General features: G+C 37.5%; 1 protein-coding gene across 1 annotated transcript; it reads left to right on the forward strand.

Annotated features, from left to right (window-relative positions):
• Nucleotides 1–182: 182 nt before the first annotated feature.
• On the forward strand, nt 183–19,955 carry LOC134178243 (WD repeat-containing protein 19-like). The gene is made up of 39 exons (XM_062645078.1): nt 183–320; nt 375–440; nt 508–572; nt 653–713; nt 2,909–2,961; nt 4,904–4,949; nt 5,001–5,061; nt 5,120–5,191; nt 5,708–5,788; nt 7,179–7,259; nt 7,314–7,345; nt 7,404–7,485; nt 7,721–8,056; nt 8,121–8,342; nt 9,910–10,029; nt 10,093–10,323; nt 11,543–11,609; nt 11,678–11,778; nt 12,122–12,187; nt 12,250–12,287; nt 12,880–12,977; nt 13,030–13,091; nt 13,152–13,262; nt 13,320–13,429; nt 13,496–13,553; nt 14,415–14,485; nt 14,552–14,627; nt 14,682–14,764; nt 14,827–14,967; nt 15,874–15,963; nt 16,025–16,112; nt 17,228–17,374; nt 17,435–17,581; nt 17,643–17,739; nt 18,314–18,438; nt 18,547–18,779; nt 19,333–19,456; nt 19,518–19,594; nt 19,682–19,955. Exons 1-39 carry the CDS (start codon nt 220–222, stop codon nt 19,803–19,805), a joined length of 4,044 nt encoding a protein of 1,347 aa, XP_062501062.1. The 5' UTR covers nt 183–219; the 3' UTR covers nt 19,806–19,955.
• Nucleotides 19,956–20,536: the final 581 nt, after the last annotated feature.

The raw sequence follows: 20,536 nt of genomic DNA on the forward strand, positions 1-20,536 counted from the left end.
CAATATTTGTTTATCTGTTTCGAAATACTGAGATTATGACATCATGCAAAACTGTTTCTATTCGCAATACGACCTCTGAAAAGTTTCTTAAAATTTGAAAGAGTAAGAAACAACGAGAGTTCATGTAGGTGTGGTCTCATACGGGTTACACGTTGCTGGAGAGAAGTAACTAAACAGTTTAGTGTCATCGTTATAGGGTTGTCTATTGGGTTTGTCGTGATGAAGAGAGTATTTGTCGTTTCCGAGAAGTATCATAGTGGCGGAGGAACTGTCAAATTCAAGTGGCAGAGAAAACAGGGCAACTTTCTAGCAACCACCGGGTCAGGAAACTTTCGTTACACACCAACTACAGACTAATGAAATTTGAATTTTAGCGCTAGTCGTACTGTATTTGTATTTGACCGACGAGGTGACATCAAAGGAGAAATCAGTCTGCCAGGGTAGTGTCACGTGACCAGCATGTTCTGTCTTTCTTCGAACGCACGAGCAGTTTTTATTTGTGCGCAGAGTGTGTACAGGCCTGGAATGGGATAAAGATGGAGACATACTTGCAATTATACAGGACAAATCGGGTGAAGAGAAACTCTTGAATATTCATGCAGTCAATCATCTTGTGAGGCTCAGTAACTGTAATGTTCTGTGCACTTTGCAGGAATTGTATATCTTTGGGATGCAAACACACATCGCACTACTCAACTGGACTCTGGAATGAAGTAAATACTATTGTCAATGTCGTATAAAACTTTTATTATACATATTGCTACTAATTGAGTTTATTTTCTATCTTTTCAAATAATCAATTTGAACTCGACAAATTAAGAATACTATTGTTTTTTGTAATCTTTCTTTTATGTTAGCCATTTTTATGAGTGTTTACTGTTTCTAACAGCAGTGGTATCGTCACAGGGCTATGGGGCAGCCATGGGAGAACCATGGACTCTTTATAGCTTTGTGACATCATGGATTATGGTGGACTTTCCAGCAGTACAAGCGCTGTTTTGTTATTAATTTTGAAATTGATACTGCACAACTTGTATGAGCAGCTGTAAGTGGAACAGCAGAATACTGTATTTCTTTTTGAATAAACGTCGCACAGTTTCTCCACTACCTTGAATGAATACCACAGAGTAGGTAATTGATATTCATTATCCATACCGTGTGCATGCTTGACACATGACTGAATCATCTGAACTGCAAGGCTGAAGAATAGTGACCCAAGAAGCGTTCAGACGAGGCTGCTTCTAAACTCAAAGTAGTACAGTATGCGCAATGCTTTGGGAACAGGCAAGCAGCCAGGACGAGTCCCTACAGTACGTAGCTAAACACTGAGTGGCAAAACAGACAGCTTCAAAGACGATGTTGGCATACGGAAAGATGAAAAAGCGAGGGAGAAAGATAAGGCTTACACCAGACGTGTGTAGTGTGCGTGGGACGCTGTACATGAAATGACTTTGAAAGAACGCCATCCTTAAAAGAACGCCACAGGGTCCAGTCTTGTCAAATGAATAAACGCCATGGCATTCTTTTGAGGAAATATGGTATATACAGTATAAGGAATTGTTCAATGGCGATGAATCGCTCCTGAATGTGGCTGATTTCTATGCAGTCAGTCTAAATTAATTGAGTTTGATATCAACTGGCAGTCTGTCTCCCCAACCATGGGAGGCTGGCAGTATTGCTGCTAACAGCACACTCCAAGATGATAATGAACGGGTAGTACCGTACTGTATATTTGTCATCACTAAATACACAAACACACACATACCACTGCTAAAGTCTCTGCTGCTTGTATCATTTAGTGTCCGTTGTGGTCGATGATGATCATCAGAGCATTTCTGTTTAATTAATTGCTATGACACCTGCTATGTAAGCGTACCCAGATAAACCAGTGGCCTTTTCAAGACTACAGTACAACAATTATTTCCTTATAAGACTCCAACATTTTGAGATGAAAAATATTGAAACATTAGTTTCAAAGAGAATTAGTGGCAGTGTTGTATAGATGGATAAATATAGCTAAAGAAATACTATATATTGCAATGATCAACGAGTGGTGATCTTACATGCACTAGCTAATACACTGTTAGAACTAAACAAGAACAACACCATAACGAAATGCAGTTATCTGCATATCAAACTACCGTATTGTCACAATTAAAAGTCGTGCTTATTTCTGTATAAGCCGAATTGGAATTCAGGCTAATATTTAAGATAGGCTTATATTCAAGACGGTCTTATATGCCATTGAAATGTGCTGAGGTATAATGGACAACTCTAGACCACTTGAAAAAGCAAGATTCGTTAAGATATATAGACATGACTACCATGAGATGTCGATTTCAAGAGTGTCAGGTGAATCTTCGTCGTCGTTATTGGTGTTATTGAATGCTGCACGCACATGCCGACACATGGGCGCATGCACGTGACTGCGAGCATACGTGTGCTGTGTGTCTTGAACAAAAGATCGGCTTCTAAATGTGATCGGCTCGTATGCAGCACGAGGTCTTCGATTGTCAGCTTTTATTTGAGGTTGGCTTTTAATTTTGACAGTACTGTATTATTTTAAAGTAACATACTTTGTTCATGCAGCGACCAGAACCTTGTAGTAAATTACTAGTAATGTATTGCTTAACATGTACAATTGAATACGAATTTGAACTGGGTGTAATGATTTCTCGTGAGGATACGTCAGCTTATCATTCTTGATCTTGTTGTTAGCATTCTTAAGTTTGGAGTTTACTATTGATTGCTAGAATTTTAGCATGTCGTGGCTATATAGTCAGTATTGAGATTTTTGTATAAACAGTTTACAAGAATGTAGTAGATACATTAAATTTAAGACTTGAAGCCACTTTACGATTAGTATGGAATAGACTGTCGTATGTGTTTGGTGTTTTGTTTTCTGTAGAGATCAGCTTACATTTCTGACATGGTCAAGAGTTGGTCCACAGTTGGCCATTGGTAAGTCTGTGATACATGTACAAAGTTCATAAATTCATAAATAGTTAAAGAGTGTTGTATTGTACATTAATTTGCTAAACAAAACTAAATTTAGCTTTACTAAAACTAGACAGATGGTCCACTATGTATGTTACTGTATATACTCATGTAGAGACTATACAGGTATTTTGTACTTCCTGGTATGGTAAGAATTGAGTAATCTGAAGTGGGTTTTCATGGATTTTCTATAGCTTCTAAAATTTATTTGTTTGCATGTAAATCAAATTTTGTGATTCATATTTTTAGTTGTCGTGTTTACAATCTGGCCATGCAGGCCAAAAATTAGTATTTTTCATGTGCTGTTCATGAGACGTCTCCCTGCCTTATAGATAGCAAGAGGGGAGCGGTCTGGCTATGCAAGACTAGGGTAGTCTTATTATCCTTTGCTTGTTGGTATTAGTAGAGCCTGTTACAATGCAAGCTATGTTTCTCGAAAGGTGAGGGCCAAAATAGCTATTTTTCTGGGACATCATTCATTTGTTATGTCAACATTTGTTCAAAACATGTGTCACACATTTGTTCGAATTAAGGGGCGGCATGTTGGTCACTGACGATCTTGCCATTGGTCGGATTAAAGAAAATGTCCAGTCATTGGAGATGCTCCTTACTACACAGAACATTTTAGTTGAAATTGGATTGTCACTCCACCCATTGCAAACTGAAGAGATTTAATATGCATACATTCTTTGTTTTTTTAGCCAGTGTAGAAGACAGGATTTAGAAGACAGTGTGATGTAACTTGACAAACGAATATGCAAGGTCATGCATTTGTGGTGTCTAAGCATACAAAAAGTATTGCGAAGGCCCAAGAGGCGGCAAATGATGCAGCTTTTAAAAATTTAGTGGCACGAGGAATTAGTAGGTTATGTAGTACTAAAGAAGGACCATCAGCAGGTATGTAACAGAAAGCAGACAAACACTTGAAGGCACAAGTACCACCGATCAACATAGTTTACTTAGTCAGATTTGTTTGAAATAGTAGGGAACAGAACTAAATACGTATATTTATTATAGATACAAAATACTGTAAATCAAGAAATGTTCACAGCTACAAATGTTGTAAACTGCCGCAAACTCTATTTTGTAAGAAACTGTGTTCATAAACTTCCTTCATGCATCTTGAACACGTGTGTGGAAGTGACGAGACCGAATTAACATATGGGTAGGTCTGCGATTTACCTACTTCGTTATCAACATGTCTCTGATTTCTTGGCTAGCAAAAGCCAATTTGTTGACAAGACACTACCCTGACCCGAGAAAGCTGTCTGTCCTACCCCAACAATGAAGACAGTGTTGTATGTGCATTTGCATGAATATTTGGCTACAAATGTGCATGGATATTTGTGGTACAAAGTTAGTAAGCAATTTAAGTTAGAAAATTTTGCAATTTGCAAAATTTATGAAAACTAAATAGCTTCTGAAAACTATAGTGATTTACAGTATTTATAAATAATAATAAAATAACTATAAAAATAATAATAGCGACATCAAGTCTCCATTCTACGTCATAAGTACATGCCCCAAATCTGCTGCTCGAAACCGGATACGGCAAACCTGAAATACATTATGGCACCATTTTCTCATAGAAACCTTGATTTTTAAAATTTAAATTATTTTTCCGTGTATTTACATCTTTAGAACTATCATATACAATTTAAAATTATTTCTTATTTTTGCGTGTCAGTGGTCCTTTAAACTATCTTGACCTTGTCTGTGTTTTTCAACACTTATGAAACCAATAATCTCACAACTAATTTTTGCTCATATGTCCTAACGAAATTTTTGACGTGAAAATTAAATGTTAGCAACATTTTCTAGTTAGAAAATGGCAGTGAGGACTGTCAGTGTACAGTAAAATGACAGACGTTTTGATTTGATGCTTGTGAAGTGTTTGTATGTACAGGCACTGGTAAAGGTAACCTTCTGCTATACAACCACCAAACATCTCGGTATGTCAAGCTGCTTCTGCATAGCTTAAAGTAATTTATTTTGCTCTTTAGCAAAATTCCTGTGATGGGAAAGCACTCAAAACGAATTACTTGTGGAGCATGGAATGCTCAGGTTTTAGAGACATATTTAGTTTAGCACGCTAAGTAGCGATTATGATTTTGTTTTGTAGAACTTGCTGGCAATGGGCTCAGAAGATCGGTCAATATCAGTAAGCACTGCAGATGGTGATGCAGTCAATGTGGTAAGATTAATATTTTTGTGACAAGAAATTACTAGAAGACAATTACTGATTAACAGGCAAGGCCAATACCTACCAGTGGCCTTTTGCTTTAATCTCTATGTTGTTGAGTAAAATGTTTGCAATTTGTCTAAATATTTTATTACCAAAACAACATTTAAAGTCAAAACAGTAATCAGGTTTGCAGGTTATCATTTTAATTAAACAAATTGTAGGCAATTTGCATGCAAATATTATGGAAATATTGTCTTGCTACAACATGTGTGTGTGTGTGTGTGTGTGTGTGTGTGTGTGTGTGTGTGTGTGTGTGTGTGTGTGTCAGCGTGTGTGCATGTGTGAGGGTGTACGTGTGGTTTATTTTGGAGAGCATTTAAATAAGCAAATTATTAAATGGCTATGTAGTAAAGGAATATCTAGGTGACAAAAATGGAGCAGGCTACAGTAGATTTGCTTATTAATAAAGTAAAAAATATCAATAAGACAATATATGCTTTACTGAGTTTCTATTTTATTTTTCAGGCATCAGTGAGAGCTGAGCCAAGTGCTTTGCAGTTCTCGGAGATGAAAAGTGATGAAAAGAGTCCACGTGAGGAAAATACGGTAAACCAGTTGCTGCTTTAAGCTTTGGTAGATGAAGCATTGTTATGTATGGTAATTATCGTAGTGCTTCCTTTTTGCTTTTTGGGTGCCTGTAAATAACCACTTCTTGTACCGTGCTGCAACACAGAAGCACTTGTGCTTTTGTGAAACATTTGATGGTTGAAGACTCCAAGTAGGCTATATACCTCAATGTGAAATTAATTAAGTATCTAAATAGCACAAACATAAGAGTCACCACCACTTGAAGATATTTCTTTTAGTGGAAGGTTGTAGGACACAGCATGTAATGACTATGTCTAGCAGCGTTTTCTAAATTCTTGATTAGGGAATGTTAAACTGTATGGCAGTGTGCTTAGTCTCTCAAAGTTGTTTCTTTAATTATGTTAAACTGAACGTGTGGCAGTTGGAGTAGATGAAAATCAGAACTTACACAGAATGTCGGTTAAGTATTAACACATGAGTGGATGACAGTACAGTTAAACCTCGCTAATCTGAACAGCCCTGTGCCAAGCCCCGTTCGGATTAGTGAAGTTGTTCGGATTACCAAAAATGCCAAAACATGTACGCTTAGAGGTTCAGGACACTCAGACCACTGGTGCATTAACATATCTTTACACATACATTTATGTCATGTTTGTGGTGAAGGACACCGCTGCAACGACTACACGTACTTCTAAATAATATAGCAGTCAAGATTGAAAGCAGTCAGATGTGTGCGTTTGCTGAAAACTAGATAACCGCAACCCGGATAAGGCTGTCCAATTGGATCTGGCTATGCAAGGCAGGGCGCCAAAGGTAATCCAGATTAGCAAGGATTCAGACTAGCAAAGTTTGGACTAGCAAGGTTCAACAGTATTTGTTATACATTGTATCTTTTCAGACTCTGAAATAAGGATTTCTAATTGATCGGCCACTCAGAGCTGTAGATGCCACTTTATACTATTTTTGTCATTTGAATGGCCGAGCAACCTTCTCATTTGGTTGGCCAAAGGCTTTGTTTGGTCAGCCATTAGCCGATGCCCGGCAATTATTTCATGCTCTGTGCAAGGATGATAATAGTGCAGCTTTTGTGCCATGCTGTCATAGAGAATTAATTAAGAAATTCATGAAATAGTTTATTCTTTGAATTTAATATTTTTAGTGATATGTGGTTTATTTCGCTATTATTTGAATATAACACTATTATCTAACTTTAATTGGTGCTGTAAAGTAGTAGTGTATGTACACGCACTGAGAGCAGTCATGTACAAGTACAAGTAGATGGCATTATGTGTATTTGTAGAAGGAACAAATAGTTTCTTAAGTTGACCACCTTTAGGTTTATGTATCCAATATTGCTTGAAACTGTACTACATGTACAGTGCTGTTATTTATTGAATTTTTCTTTTAGGTGAGTGCTATAGTTGGAAAGAAGACATTGTTTCTTCTCAATATTAATGATCCCGAAAGTCCAATAGAACTGGCTTTTCAGGTTGTAAAATTTAATTTTTTAAAGATTTGCTACCATTGCATTTAATTGCTGCAGAATCGCTATGGCAACATTGTTTCATATCAATGGTTAGTTATGAACAGGAAACGTGATGAGGATGGGTTATTAACTTGCTGGTTGTTTTAGGTATGGAGATGGGCACTTGTTGATTGGCTTTTCAAATGGATTCTTTATTGTTATATCTACTCACAAGAAGGAGATTGGTCAGGTATGAAGTCTCTCTCTTTCTCTCTCTTTCACTCTCTCTTAAGTAGAGGTCACTTCTTGTATCTTTGTGTATATTATAGTCATTACTTTAATTTAGTTTTCTTTATGCCTGAGGTAAATATTTTATTTATTTTGCTTGCAAGATTGATTTGTAGTTTGTTGTATGTGAATTTTGTTATAATCTTCGTCAATAGTCATTTTATTGAAACGCTCTTTTTGCATCTTGTCTCTTACAGGAAATGTTCCAAGCTCGAAATCACAAAGATACACTAACATCAACATCAGTTTCTCTGACTCTTCAGAAAGTTGCAACATGTGGTGACAATTGCGTGAAAATTCACGATCTTGCCGACCTCAAGGAGATGTATGCCATTATCACAATAGAGGATGATCAAAGCCGAGTTGATAGAATGGAATGGACAGATGATGGGCAATTACTAGCAGTTAGCATGCAATCAGGAAACATTTTCACGTATCTTACAAAATTGCCTTTTCTTGGAGATGCATGTGGTACACGACTTGCTTATCTTACTTCGCTGTTAGAGGTGACAGTGGCTAACGAGGTGGAAGAGGTGAATAAGATTATTGATAGTTTTGTGATTACAGTAATTGAATGATATTGATGCATTCGTTTAGGAGCCACCTGTGCGTGTCGAATTGAAAATAGAGCCTACCTTTGTGAGTGTTGGTCCTGATCACTTGGCTGTGGGCATGAACAATCGGGTTTGGTTCTACTTGATTGGTGAAGCAGGTCCTGAACTGCTCAGCGACAAAGAGTGTTTGGGAACTGTCAACAAGATGTTGCTTGGTGGAGCATATGCTGCAGTCTTGTATGACAACAAACTGCAACTGCACTTGGTATGTGTATATTTGATTTCTAGCAGTAATTGAAGCAGTATTACGCAGCGTATTGAGTTGAAATAGATGACATACATTGACTTTTTTACATATTTACAATAATGGGCTGAACAAGTAGATGTCTAATGGCTGTAGATAGTTAATTGAATTGGATGTCTTGTGGACACAATTTGGTTATAAAAGCAAATGTATTATGGAAGAAGTACAAAATACTGAATAACAAACATCTGAAATACTTAGATGACAGAATTGATTTTCTAGAATTGATGTTTACATATAATTTTTGCATTTATTAGTTGCATCTAGATTTCTGTTTCGATGTATTGTCTCAGATGCATGCTACTATATGTATCTTCATCAAAATAGTGCACCTTGCTACACTTTGTTGCATTAGGCTCCTTACCATACTGGCTCAGTCCTTACACCAAGTTGTGGACAGATTGGACTGTATTTTTGTTTATGCTCTTGCCAGTGGTCGTTTGTAATTTATACTTAATGTTAGTGAATACAGTTGCCAACATTTTCTTAGTCCAAAATTGGTTGACAAAACTGTTATTTTAACAAGTTGAACAGACTGTGTAAGTTATACATTTCATGATAATGTGAAAGCTGTTGATTGTTAGTTACATTGAAATGAAATGCTAGTAGTGCATATGTTGTGTTTCTGTGCTTATTACATGTTGGTTTTTCCGTACTGCTCCTAAAGGTTTTAAGTAATAATCTTTTTTTTTGAAAATTTTGTCTTCAAAAAATAATAGGATAACAAAAAATAATATTTAGTCTTGAAATGGTTGGTTGTCCGGACTTTTGGTTTTGCGGGTGCTCATGAAACATTGTCAAAATTTCCGCTAGACGGAAGTGTGCAGCTCAAGATACCAACTTGGGAAAAAGCGAGCCACTTCTCTTCTCAGCTACGGCTTCCAGTTTCAAACCAAAATGCCATTATTACTTCCCGTGCAATCTACCACTTCTGTGGAGAGTCAACTAGTAGAAAACTTTTGCCACAGTATTGTGCTGAGCGTCATTGAGAAATCACATGATTTTGTCAGTGGACTGTTTAGAGAATTGAATCAGTTTGAAACAATAAATAAACAAATAATTCAATCTAAAAATGACTAATATTGCACATCAAGACCTCAAAAAAATTAGGATTCTTTAAGAAATTCTAAATTATTTTGAAATCTTGAAAAGAATTAATGTCGAAAAACATTAGGAGCAGTAGGGTGTAGTTTTAGCGTTCAGTTTGGTTTTGTTATTCTCACGGTTCTATTTTATCAATACTATACCAATAATGGAGGAGAACCAATGAATTTGTGCCACGCTTCACAGAACTGAGAAACATACGTTACATATTGGAAATCCCTACTTAAGTCAAATTTTAGCGCCCAGTTGTTAGTTGTCTACTAACTGAAAGTTGGAAATTGCTGTACAATGTGTTATGGCAACTTTGTTTTAAATTCTGTGAATTACAATTGTTATTTTTAAAATTTCTATACTACTTGTCTTAGCAAACTTGTTATAATTGGTGATTTTTTGTTTGGTTGTACAACTCTTGTTGGCTGTTTAGATTGAAGCAGATTCCGAAACTGGAGATGATCGGGAGTCTCGCCTGTTTCCAGACAGAGGCAGTGGGATTAACATTACTTGTGCTGCACTTACGTCTGAATTTCTCATATTTGGCTCTGAGGCAAGCATTGACACTCCTTTGTGTACTAGTTGGCTTTATAGATGAGTGCTTGTTTGATTACAGTCTGGAAGTCTTCTTTACTTCTTCATTGAAGATTGGCAGTATGTGAATGAGTTTCGTCATGTGGTTGGTATTCGTGGGATATATCCTGATCCTACCGGCACGCGTGTTGTTCTTGTTGATGACAAGAGTGATGGCTTGCTGTATAATCCTATCAATGATGCTATTTTGGAAGTGCCCAATTTTTCGCCTTCTACAAATGGAGTTTTGTGGGAGAACTATCCGCCTGACAGGGTAATCATTGTCTAACCCTAGCAATTAAAGTACTGTTTGTGATGATTTGGTCTTGCATATGTTTGTGAAATTTGAGAGTTAATCGTTAGTAGGCATCTGTGACTTTCTTGCTGCATACCCAAGTATTTATTGCTTAGGCTGAAGGATGATGATGACAGATACTTGTACTGATGTAACTAAATTGATATGATTTAATGTGTATTATTTGTTGAAGTTATCTCAAATGTAATACAACTTTTGTGACTTTGCAAGTTCTGAATCTATACCTAAATGGTAGCCAGGAACTTTTGGTTTTATATCTTTTGTCATTGGCAGTGGTGTCTGTTTGTTAGACATGTACACTTGTGTGGTTTTGTTTGTCTCACACGTTCTAATGAGTTATTTGAGACTCAAAACATTAGCAAAGCAAACTATGGGTCAATAACGATTTCATCTTGAAGACATTGCTTAATCTTGTAGTATTCTAGTACACGTGATTATTAACCTGAGGTGTCCATGTGCTAGGGATACAGTAGTGTGTCAGTAGAAGGCCGGCCAGCCAATTGAAATGCAGAGCATGCACTCATTGTATTGCTGGTGTTACTTAATGTGCCTGCACTGAACACCAGGCAATCATGGGTGTTCTTTCTTGCATGTGAAGTAGCTGTTCCATGTTACGTAGCAGCTGAGGGTTTAGGACTTTAGTTCTTCTTCATTTATTATTTAGTTCTAATACAGTTAAATTTTCAAATGTAGTATATATCTGGTGTGTGTGTGTGTGTGTGTGTGTGTGTGTGTGTGTGTGTGTGTGTTTTGTGGTGTGTGTGCATCTGTGTGTAAGATAACAGCTTGCCCGTATTTGTAAAAGGTGTGGGCAGAGTGAAGTGTTGAGAGTTTGAAAATATTGAGGGTGGATTGAGCTATGCTTAGTGTACAGTACACTCTGTAACTGGCATATAATTGTAACAGTATAGTATACTAACTGTGCTAGGCATGACACTGTCCCATAAAGGTGCACATATACATGAGTCTGGCTTAATATAACTTGTGAAACAGATGGTTGAATAATGTTAATTTTTGTGTTTGCTGGTGCAACTGTTTTGGTTATTCTGTGGTAAGTGTGATACAATATGTTAGCCTGCCAGGTTATCGTGATGGTTAGTCATTACAAGAGGCTCTCCTGTCCATATTTAGTGCACTCACTACTGTGTGTATTATTGAATAACGTTTACTTATTTAGGCTACCTTTTGTACATTTGACTCTGAGAAGCTCTACACGTATGCATTCTATAGAGACACGGTTTCAGGCTAGCTTGCATCATCTAATACTTAACATGAAGCATACAGTCACAGTGAAGTGTTGCATACTGTGTAGGTCCACACTGTCAGTTGATTGGCACTACAAAGCTGCCATTTGCTTATCATCCGCTTATGCTTCACAATGGGGACGTCTCGTGTGTGACACAAAGTGGAAAGGTATAGAAATAAGTGTGTGTGTGTGTGTGTGTGTGTGTGTGTGTGTGTGTGTGTGTGTGTGTGTGTGTGTGTGTGTGTGTGTGTAAAGTTTTTTACAATTGATGAAACTGTCTCTTATACTTATCATATTAAAAAGTTGACAGATTTATTTAAATACTTTACTGTTATTGTATGTGGCCCTGAAATCTATTTGGTTAGGTAACTGATTGATGGTCTGTAAAAGGGCATGATGTAATTAATTAACACTAGTGTACACCATTGATGAGCAGATTCTGAATGTGTACTAATGTCATTAAAACATGTCATTATAACTGCATAGTGTTTTTGCATGTTTTGGGTGTAGGTTGCTAACGTTCGTCTGTCTACTCACTCATTCTTGACTGACCCTGGTGAGCTTAGTTCTCCTGAGGTAAGCTTTTGGAAAGTTGCATGCATGTGTAAGATGCATTGTCTAACACTGAGTTCTGTTAGATGCGGACAGCATTTGAGCAGTGTTTGCTCCTGAAAAGGTTTCATGATAGTCTCACACATCTAAACTAATGTACTACATTTAGACCATCTAAAAATTTTGATGCTTGGATCTCTTGATATGAAAATCGGACTGACCAGTCGAAATAGAAGACCACCTTGTGTTCTGAGCATGCGCAGTTTGATGTGCTGCCTACTATGATGAACACTGTTAGAAACAAACTATGCGGAATCAAAAGAGACAAGCAGAAACAGAAACCGGACTACATACTTTTAAGCCTGTAGACATGAAGACATACTTGCAGATATATATATGCCAAGCCTTTCTATAGCATGCAGCAGGCACAGTCTTGTACATGCATTCATCAAATTTTTATTTTATTTTTATGAGCTTAAAACTGGAATGGTGAATTCATGCATCAAATATCTTATTGGCTGGCCTTAGACAGTATTGAAATATTGACACACGCGCGCGCGTGCACACACACACACACACACACACACACACACACCACACACACACACACACACACACACACACACACACACACACCACACACACGAATAATTTACACAAGCATATGTTTGGACTCTTGTGTTCAATTACTGTCATATTTGTATTTGTTTCATTAGATTTTCTGAGGCATGGGCATTTGCCACAGGTCTTAATAGTAAGGAGGTCTGGTGTGACTTTGCCAAAGCAGCACTCCATCACCTAGATGTAGAATTAGGTAAGAAGGCGACTTCATAAGACATCATTCTTTTTGTCATGCTTTTTTGTAGCAATCCGAGTGTACAGACGTATTGGTGATGTGGGCATGGTCTGGAGTTTACAAGGCATTCAGGTGATTAGAGACTTACATATGACAGTTGCCATAGTATGTATCAACTAAAATGGCTACCAGGGAATTGAAAACAAGAATCTGTTGTCTGGATACATTGCAATGTATTCTGAAGACTTCAACCTGGCACAAGAACTGTTCTTGTCTTCTTCTAAGCCTGTAGCTGCTCTTGAGGTGACATACGACTATACTTCTTTTGTCAATCACATTTTGACTTGATGAATGTGTAAGATGCGACGTGATTTGTTGCACTGGGAGCAGGCGTTGCAGCTTGCCAATAAGCTTGCTCCAGATCAAATACCTTACATCTCAAGACAATATGCTCAACAGCTGGAATTTACGTATGCTGATGGTTGTAAAGACAAGTGCGATTTATGGTTTTGTCATTTGATTGTTATGTGTTGCAGTGGAGATTATTCTGGAGCTCTGTATAACTATGAAACTGCTATCACTAAGAAATCAGAGGTCAGTTATGTGCCTTATTTCTTTGGGTCTTGTTTTTACTCTATGAACTAAGCGGGGAGCACTCGCAGAGCTCTACAAGAGCTACTCTACTTTCCTCACCCCAGGCGAGTAGCCGACCTACATTCGCCTGCCCACAAATTTTGCTGTAAGGGCGATACTAGATACTAGCACCATTGTGCTTAGATGCTAATCATCAAGATTTTGATTGACAGTACTCTAAGTTTATTGTTAATTATAGTTGCACTTGTGTAACGCAACATTACTGCTCATGATATCACACTCAGAAACAAGCAAGAAACGATTTTATCTCGTGTTAATACCTCTTTAGTGAAAATTCACTAAAGAAACAAGTTTGTTTGAAACGTAATAAGTTCAGTCTTTGCCCCATTTTGGTATGAACTCCAACCCACCTTAGAATTCAAACAACTGAGAACACACAGATATAAATACTAACGCAATTAACCCATTGTGTTTTACTGTTGCCCAATCAGTTGTGGCTTATTACATGCCACTGTGTATTTGTTGTCTATATAGAGTGACAAAGACAGCTGTCCTCTGCCCAGCAAACAGTGGAAATCGTGGGCGAATAAATATAGCTATGGTGGGAAATAGTTCTCGCCATTGGCATGTGGTACGAGTACCATAGCTTGCTACACAAAGAAAGTTTAGTCGCAATTGTGAGTAAATCTCTCACCCCGTGAAGCCCTGACTCGCTATTCGATGTTTGTGTTATCTTATACATTACTAGGTTTCGTTCATTCATCTGTTTTATTTGTGTATTTGTTTGTTCGCATAAATACATTTATTGTTTTGCTTGCTAACATATTGAGAAGGCATCTGTTGTGCAATACCATATTGCAGGATTCACATCATGATGAGTCGTGTCTGGCTGGTGTTGCTCGTACGTCTATTCGTAATGGAGACATTCAAAAGTAGCTAGTTCTCATACACACCATGTCAATTGTCGGTCAATTGACAACTAACTGTCAATCTTGCAGAGGTGTAAGCCTTGCTTTTCGGATCAACAACAAACAACTTCACAAAGATTGTGCTAACCAGCTAGAGGACATGAAGGTCATTCACGAATGATTTTGTTTTACACATATTATGTAATGCTTGGTCTTATAGCAATATGTGGAAGCTGCCACACTGTATGAAAAGGCACAATGCTATGACAAAGCTGCAGCATTGTATATAAAGTCCAAGAACTGGTGCATTTTTGTAGCATTTCTTTGTATGTTTATCTTATTATTGTGGGATATGTTGCTTGTAGGACAAAGGTTGGTGAGTTGTTGGGAAATGTGACATCACCGAAGATACATGGTCAGTATGCTAAAGCTAAAGAAGCTGATGGGCAGTACAGAGACGCGGCAGCGGCATATGAAAATGCGAGAGACTATGACAGTGTGATCAGGTGACATATAGGGACACATTCAATTTTTGAAAGGGAAAGGCAGTACTAGTTAAAATGTTATCTGTTTACGCTTGCTAATAGATAACAATAATTATATGAGTAATCGTATACTTTGTTTTGAAGAGTGTAGAACTAAAGAGTCACAACTGAAGTTTTTTGCAACTTCAATGCGAAACCGTAGTGTTTAGTGGTGATTCTGTTATTTTTGTGCAATAGCATGCCACAGTCTAATCTCAGTAGGTTACTAGTATTTCATTTAGGTTATTGTTTGTTTATGTGCTGGAATTCCCTTTTTTGTTGATACACTTTAAAGGGTCTTTTCAAAATTATCGACAATTTCATGGGCGTACAAAGCCCATGATTTTCTGAAGTCCTCTCCCTCTCCCCAAAGCGTACACCAATGCTTCTGCATTGATACAGTCCTTCTTCCATTCCAGTTGACTTGCTCTAAATATGTCAGCTTGAGGTTTCTGGTCATTCAAGTGGACAAAGACAAAAACATTGAGAAAGTCGTTCTGGAGACTGCTGGGCTTCTTATGGACAACTGCTGTTGTTCTAGAACAAACCTGGAATAGGCTGGTATGATCGTACATGTTTGCAAATCCCTTACGTATCGGTGACTAGCATGGGAACAATGCATGATGCAATTCCAGCCATGGAACACAGAAAAATTAGAATGACCCATTTGCTACCTATCAACATTTTATAAAGCGTACAGAGGCCATAACTCATTTACCTAGCTTGTGCTTTGTATGCTCTTGAAATTATTGATAATTTGACGCTGCGTACGTTTATCACTTTTAATGCTTTGATGTTTGAGAGTGTAACGATTGCTGAAAGTGGGTATTGGCATATCAGAGTATTAAGTGCATGGCGTTGTGTATTATGTATGGTTGTTTAATTTAGAGTTAACCTCGACTTTTTAAACAATCCCGATGAAGCTGTCCGGATAGTGAGAGAGACTCAATCTGTTGATGGAGCAAAGTTGGTTGCGAGGTAAGAGTCCAACGATGTCTAATGGACATTGAGTCTTTGTTCATTTAAGTTTATTTGATAGATACTTTGAGAAGCTGGGAGACTTTTCATCAGCCATGGAGTTTCTTGTTTTATCTAAGTGTAGTGATGAAGCGTTTGCAATGGCACAGGTAGGCAGTGCTTACTATGTAATTGCAAAGCAACTGTTAATTTTGTTTGAAGATTGCAATCAATGCACAGTTTGATATTATTCTCTAAAGTTGTAAATTTGCAAGCAATTGCTATTACTTTATTACTATCTATTTATTGTATTATTTCATTATTTTTAAGAATAAACACTATGTGTAAAAAATTAAAAATTATTTTTATGATCTATTGTTATACTTAACTATTTACTTTATTGTTAATTATTATTATATTATTTTTTAATTAAAGTATATAAAGATCTAAATTTGCAAGCAAGTATTATTTTCTATCTAATCTGTGCCCAACAATTTGTCTTCTAGTCATACGTCTGATATCTCTTGTTTACGAGTAAACTTTCATGATTGTGTTACATTGTGGTTAAGCATGTTAGCATCTGGTAGACCTGCACATGTTATGCTCGTTTTATCTTGCATTATGCTATGCCTAACTGCTCACCCAATGGACAATCATGCTCAAATTATTCTCACACAATTTGACACATCTTGGCTCAAGTGACTTGTTAGAAAGTAAAACAAAGTAAACTTACAACAAAACCAAACTACAAGTAAGCCAAACTGGCTTGACATTCCAGCAAAAAGGATGCTTAAGTAGATTTTAATTAATGTTTCTTCTATTGTAACATCACTGCCTCGTGTAATCTCCGAGTTCTCCGCCGTATTGCTTTAGCCATCACGTGAGTATACGATGATGTATTGCTAGTAAATCTTGCAATTATACTCGCTGCTTGTCAGTACGAATTATGCTCAATTTAATGCTTGCATAATATGCGCAGGCCTAACATCTGGAGGTAATGATTGTTTATGTGGTAAAACAACAAGTCATACAGTATTTGCTGGACAGCTTTGTATAGATAGTTATATGATATTTGTATAAGTTATGTTACCTTCTCTGAGACTTCAGTCTTTCAGTTGGAGCACACAAACATTTAAACATGACAATTTGTACATCTTTATAAACATTACAGTGACACTAGACAGTTGCACAATCGTACTGTGCTATACATGATACATCTATTATGTATCTCATATAATTAGTACCTTGATTTATTGTTGATCATTGCTGTGCTTCGTTGGATCAGGCACACAGGCAAATGGAACAGTATGCTGAGATAGTTGGTGACGAAGCATCAGAAGATGAATACTTGGCAATTGCTGACTATTTTGTGACAGCTAAGCGTATGTTTAATGCTGGAAAGTTTTTCCTCAAAGCTGGCCAATATGCCAAGGTGCAGAACACAGGTAGTTGCTCTGCTTTCTCTATCTGTTACTGTGGTGTATGCTTATAGGCCGTTCACCATTTGATCCTTCCAACTGTTGGTGATAATAGCAAGAATATAGAGTTGGCAATAGAGGCAGTTGGTCAAGCACAAAACGAGCAGCTTACGTATCAACTCATTGATTATCTGATGGGCGAAGCAGACGGCTTGCCAAAGGTTTATTCAAACAGATGCTTTTGCCAGTGTTGTTGTTATTTGTGTTTTGTTGTTGTGGTAGGATGCAAAGTATTTGTTCCGCTTGTACATGGCTTTACAACAATATCGTGAAGCTGCACGAACAGCCATCATTATTGCCCGTGAAGATCAAAACTCAGGTAGATGTTGAAAAATATTTAAGGAATGTAATGTTTGTTATCCAAAGCCGAGTGGCGTCAGAACCACTGAATGTTGAAAGTTGTTGGACATACAGTTGATATGATCTATATGCTTTACACGGTAAACTTACCGAGTATATTCATATCATGGCAAGCACTTAAGCATTATGCAATTTATAAGCAAATGTTCTACACATATAACATGTGCATGTCATGTTTTGCATTGACTGTTATTAGGTAGATTACATTGCAAGTCGGTGTACTTGTTTACTGGTCCCTTTTGACTTGTTGACTTTGATTATCATTTCTAAAAATTCTGTGCATGTTTACAATTTTACTTCCAAGCATGTGTACTACACATGATGTATGCATGGTTACAGTGAGATTTCTGGATGAGACAACATGTATGATAACTGTTACGATTGTAATTGTATGTGTCACATGCTTTACAACCTGTTGCAGTCTCTCATTCATGGGTACCGTACCCTTGACAGAAATTTGTCTGCTACTTTAGTTATGCTCTGTACGTTAACACAATGGAAATGTTGATATTGATGGTATTTGCAACTGTTAGGTAACTATCGTCAAGCACATGACGTGTTATTCAGCATGTATGAAGAGCTCAGGAAACACAAAATTCGAATTCCTAATGAGATGGAACAGAACTTAATGATGCTTCATAGCTACATACTCGTCAAGGTACAGCCCATCACTTGTGTGGTAGGTAATGTGCACTCGCACTAGCTCTAGCTACATTGAATTACTACTTGCACTAAGTTGTTGAAATGAATACATTGATTGTTTCAGGTGCATGTTAAACTGGGTGACCATCGTATGGCTGCAAGGATGCTAATCCGGGTAGCAAACAGTATCAGTAAGTTTCCCACTCACGTAGTTCCAATATTGACGTCTACTGTCGTTGAATGCCAACGAGCTGGATTGAAGAACTCTGCGTTTGGTTATGCTGCTATGCTGATGAGACCCGAGTATCGGCAAAAGATTGATGCCAAATATAAAAAGAAAATTGAGCAGATTGTGAGGTATGAAATTGCTTTGTAGCATGGCAAACGCTAGCTGTGTTGTACATACGCATGCGTACAGTTAGATGTACTTGTTATTGCTGTTGCCACTTGAGAGTCTCCACATCATCATGGTAGAGCTAAGACCAGTAGGCGATATTGGGATATACTTACGTAGTACACATGAATTAAGTTAAATAGAGCAACCCAGCCAAATTTTGGGGCGTGTTACTGTTAGATTGCATTCCAAGCAGTGTTGTCCACCTTTTTGCCACTCAGACTTTGTCATCTTGTCAACTCATGAGCAGAGAGAGTGTAGGGGTCTATAATCTATTTTTAGTCTTTTTGTCACCACATTAGTTGTATCTTATTTATACAGTTGTGGTTGGAGTTACATTGTTTGAGTCAGTTAGAAATCTTGAAAATTGTCTGACATCATGAAACAGTTCAGTTGACTAAACATCTTGAGACAGTCTGACTCACTGGTACAATATATCTCACTTTCATGAGATTGCTTGCATTGGATGTTGGGCACTCTTCAGTGAGAGGTTACGTATAACCTTTTTTTCTGCAGGAAACCCGACAAAAGTGAAGACGAAGAACCATCGACTCCATGCCCTTTTTGTGGCAACTCAGTTCCCGAGACAAAGCTCTACTGTGCAGAGTGCAAGAACAATCTTCCGTACTGTATATTCACAGTGAGTCTAATAACAAGAAATGACGTCAGCACTTTAATTGGAAATCTATGGTGTTGTGTAGGGACGTCACATGGTGAAAGAGGACTGGACAATTTGTCCACAATGTGATTTTCCTGCTCTCCACTCAGAATTTGTTAGGTAAGTATGTGATTCGTCCATCTTCCTTCCTGCTAGTCAGAGCAGAAACACAACAGGTTGTCACGTGATCATCATGTTTTCATGCAGATACTCTGAAACGGATGGTGCCGTTTGCCCAATGAACGGCAAGCCTTTGTCTTGTAAAGAAATCAGTCTAGTTGCTGATCCATCTTCTTACTTGAAGGCAATGACGGAAGTGACTGAAGAATAGCCATGCACAGGCGAGTTTCATGGCAAGATACTTTTTATATCATGTGCAACATGTATACTAGGAAGACTAATCAGTCAATCAATAAACAAGTTTAATTAATAGACCAGTCATCTATTCATTTATATCAGGAATGGAATAGTGTTTCACATTGACAAGATCAGCTACACGTCCAATTCCAACTCATTAGTGAACTACTCACTACTAAAAAGTATAGAACATAGCCTGTGGCGTCGCTGCATGAGACCCGGGAAGGTAATGGTCCCCAATAAGGAGGTGTAGCCTTTTTAGACAAGATTTATGGGCTGATTGGGGCCATGCCCTTGGTTCCTATGCCTGTGTCAATGTTGAACACCAGCAGCTGGCCTTTTCAATTTTAGAGGTCCAACAACACCACTAACATGTGTAGGGCATGTGTTATGGTGTAATAGTTCAGGGATCCCCTCATTGATTAAAATTTGATTTGACTAAAGTCGGCAGGTATGCATGCTCTGAAGGACAAGTTCAGGTGACACACGCATAGAACGGTATTTATGCAGCTTATAAAAATTGATTAATTAAGTAACTGAAAGTTGTTCAGGGGCTTTTCTAATTTTGTGCTACAGCAGCCACAGTAACGGACACAAAGCAAGAACAAGACAACATGTGGATGTGTTGAAAGTAATCAACTAAATTAATTAATTAATTAAATTAATTAGCTACTTCACTTCAATTATAGATCAACTACATACATA

Source organism: Corticium candelabrum, chromosome 4 (genome assembly GCF_963422355.1).
Source record: "Corticium candelabrum chromosome 4, ooCorCand1.1, whole genome shotgun sequence".
Taxonomy (NCBI): Eukaryota; Metazoa; Porifera; class Homoscleromorpha; order Homosclerophorida; family Plakinidae; genus Corticium; species Corticium candelabrum.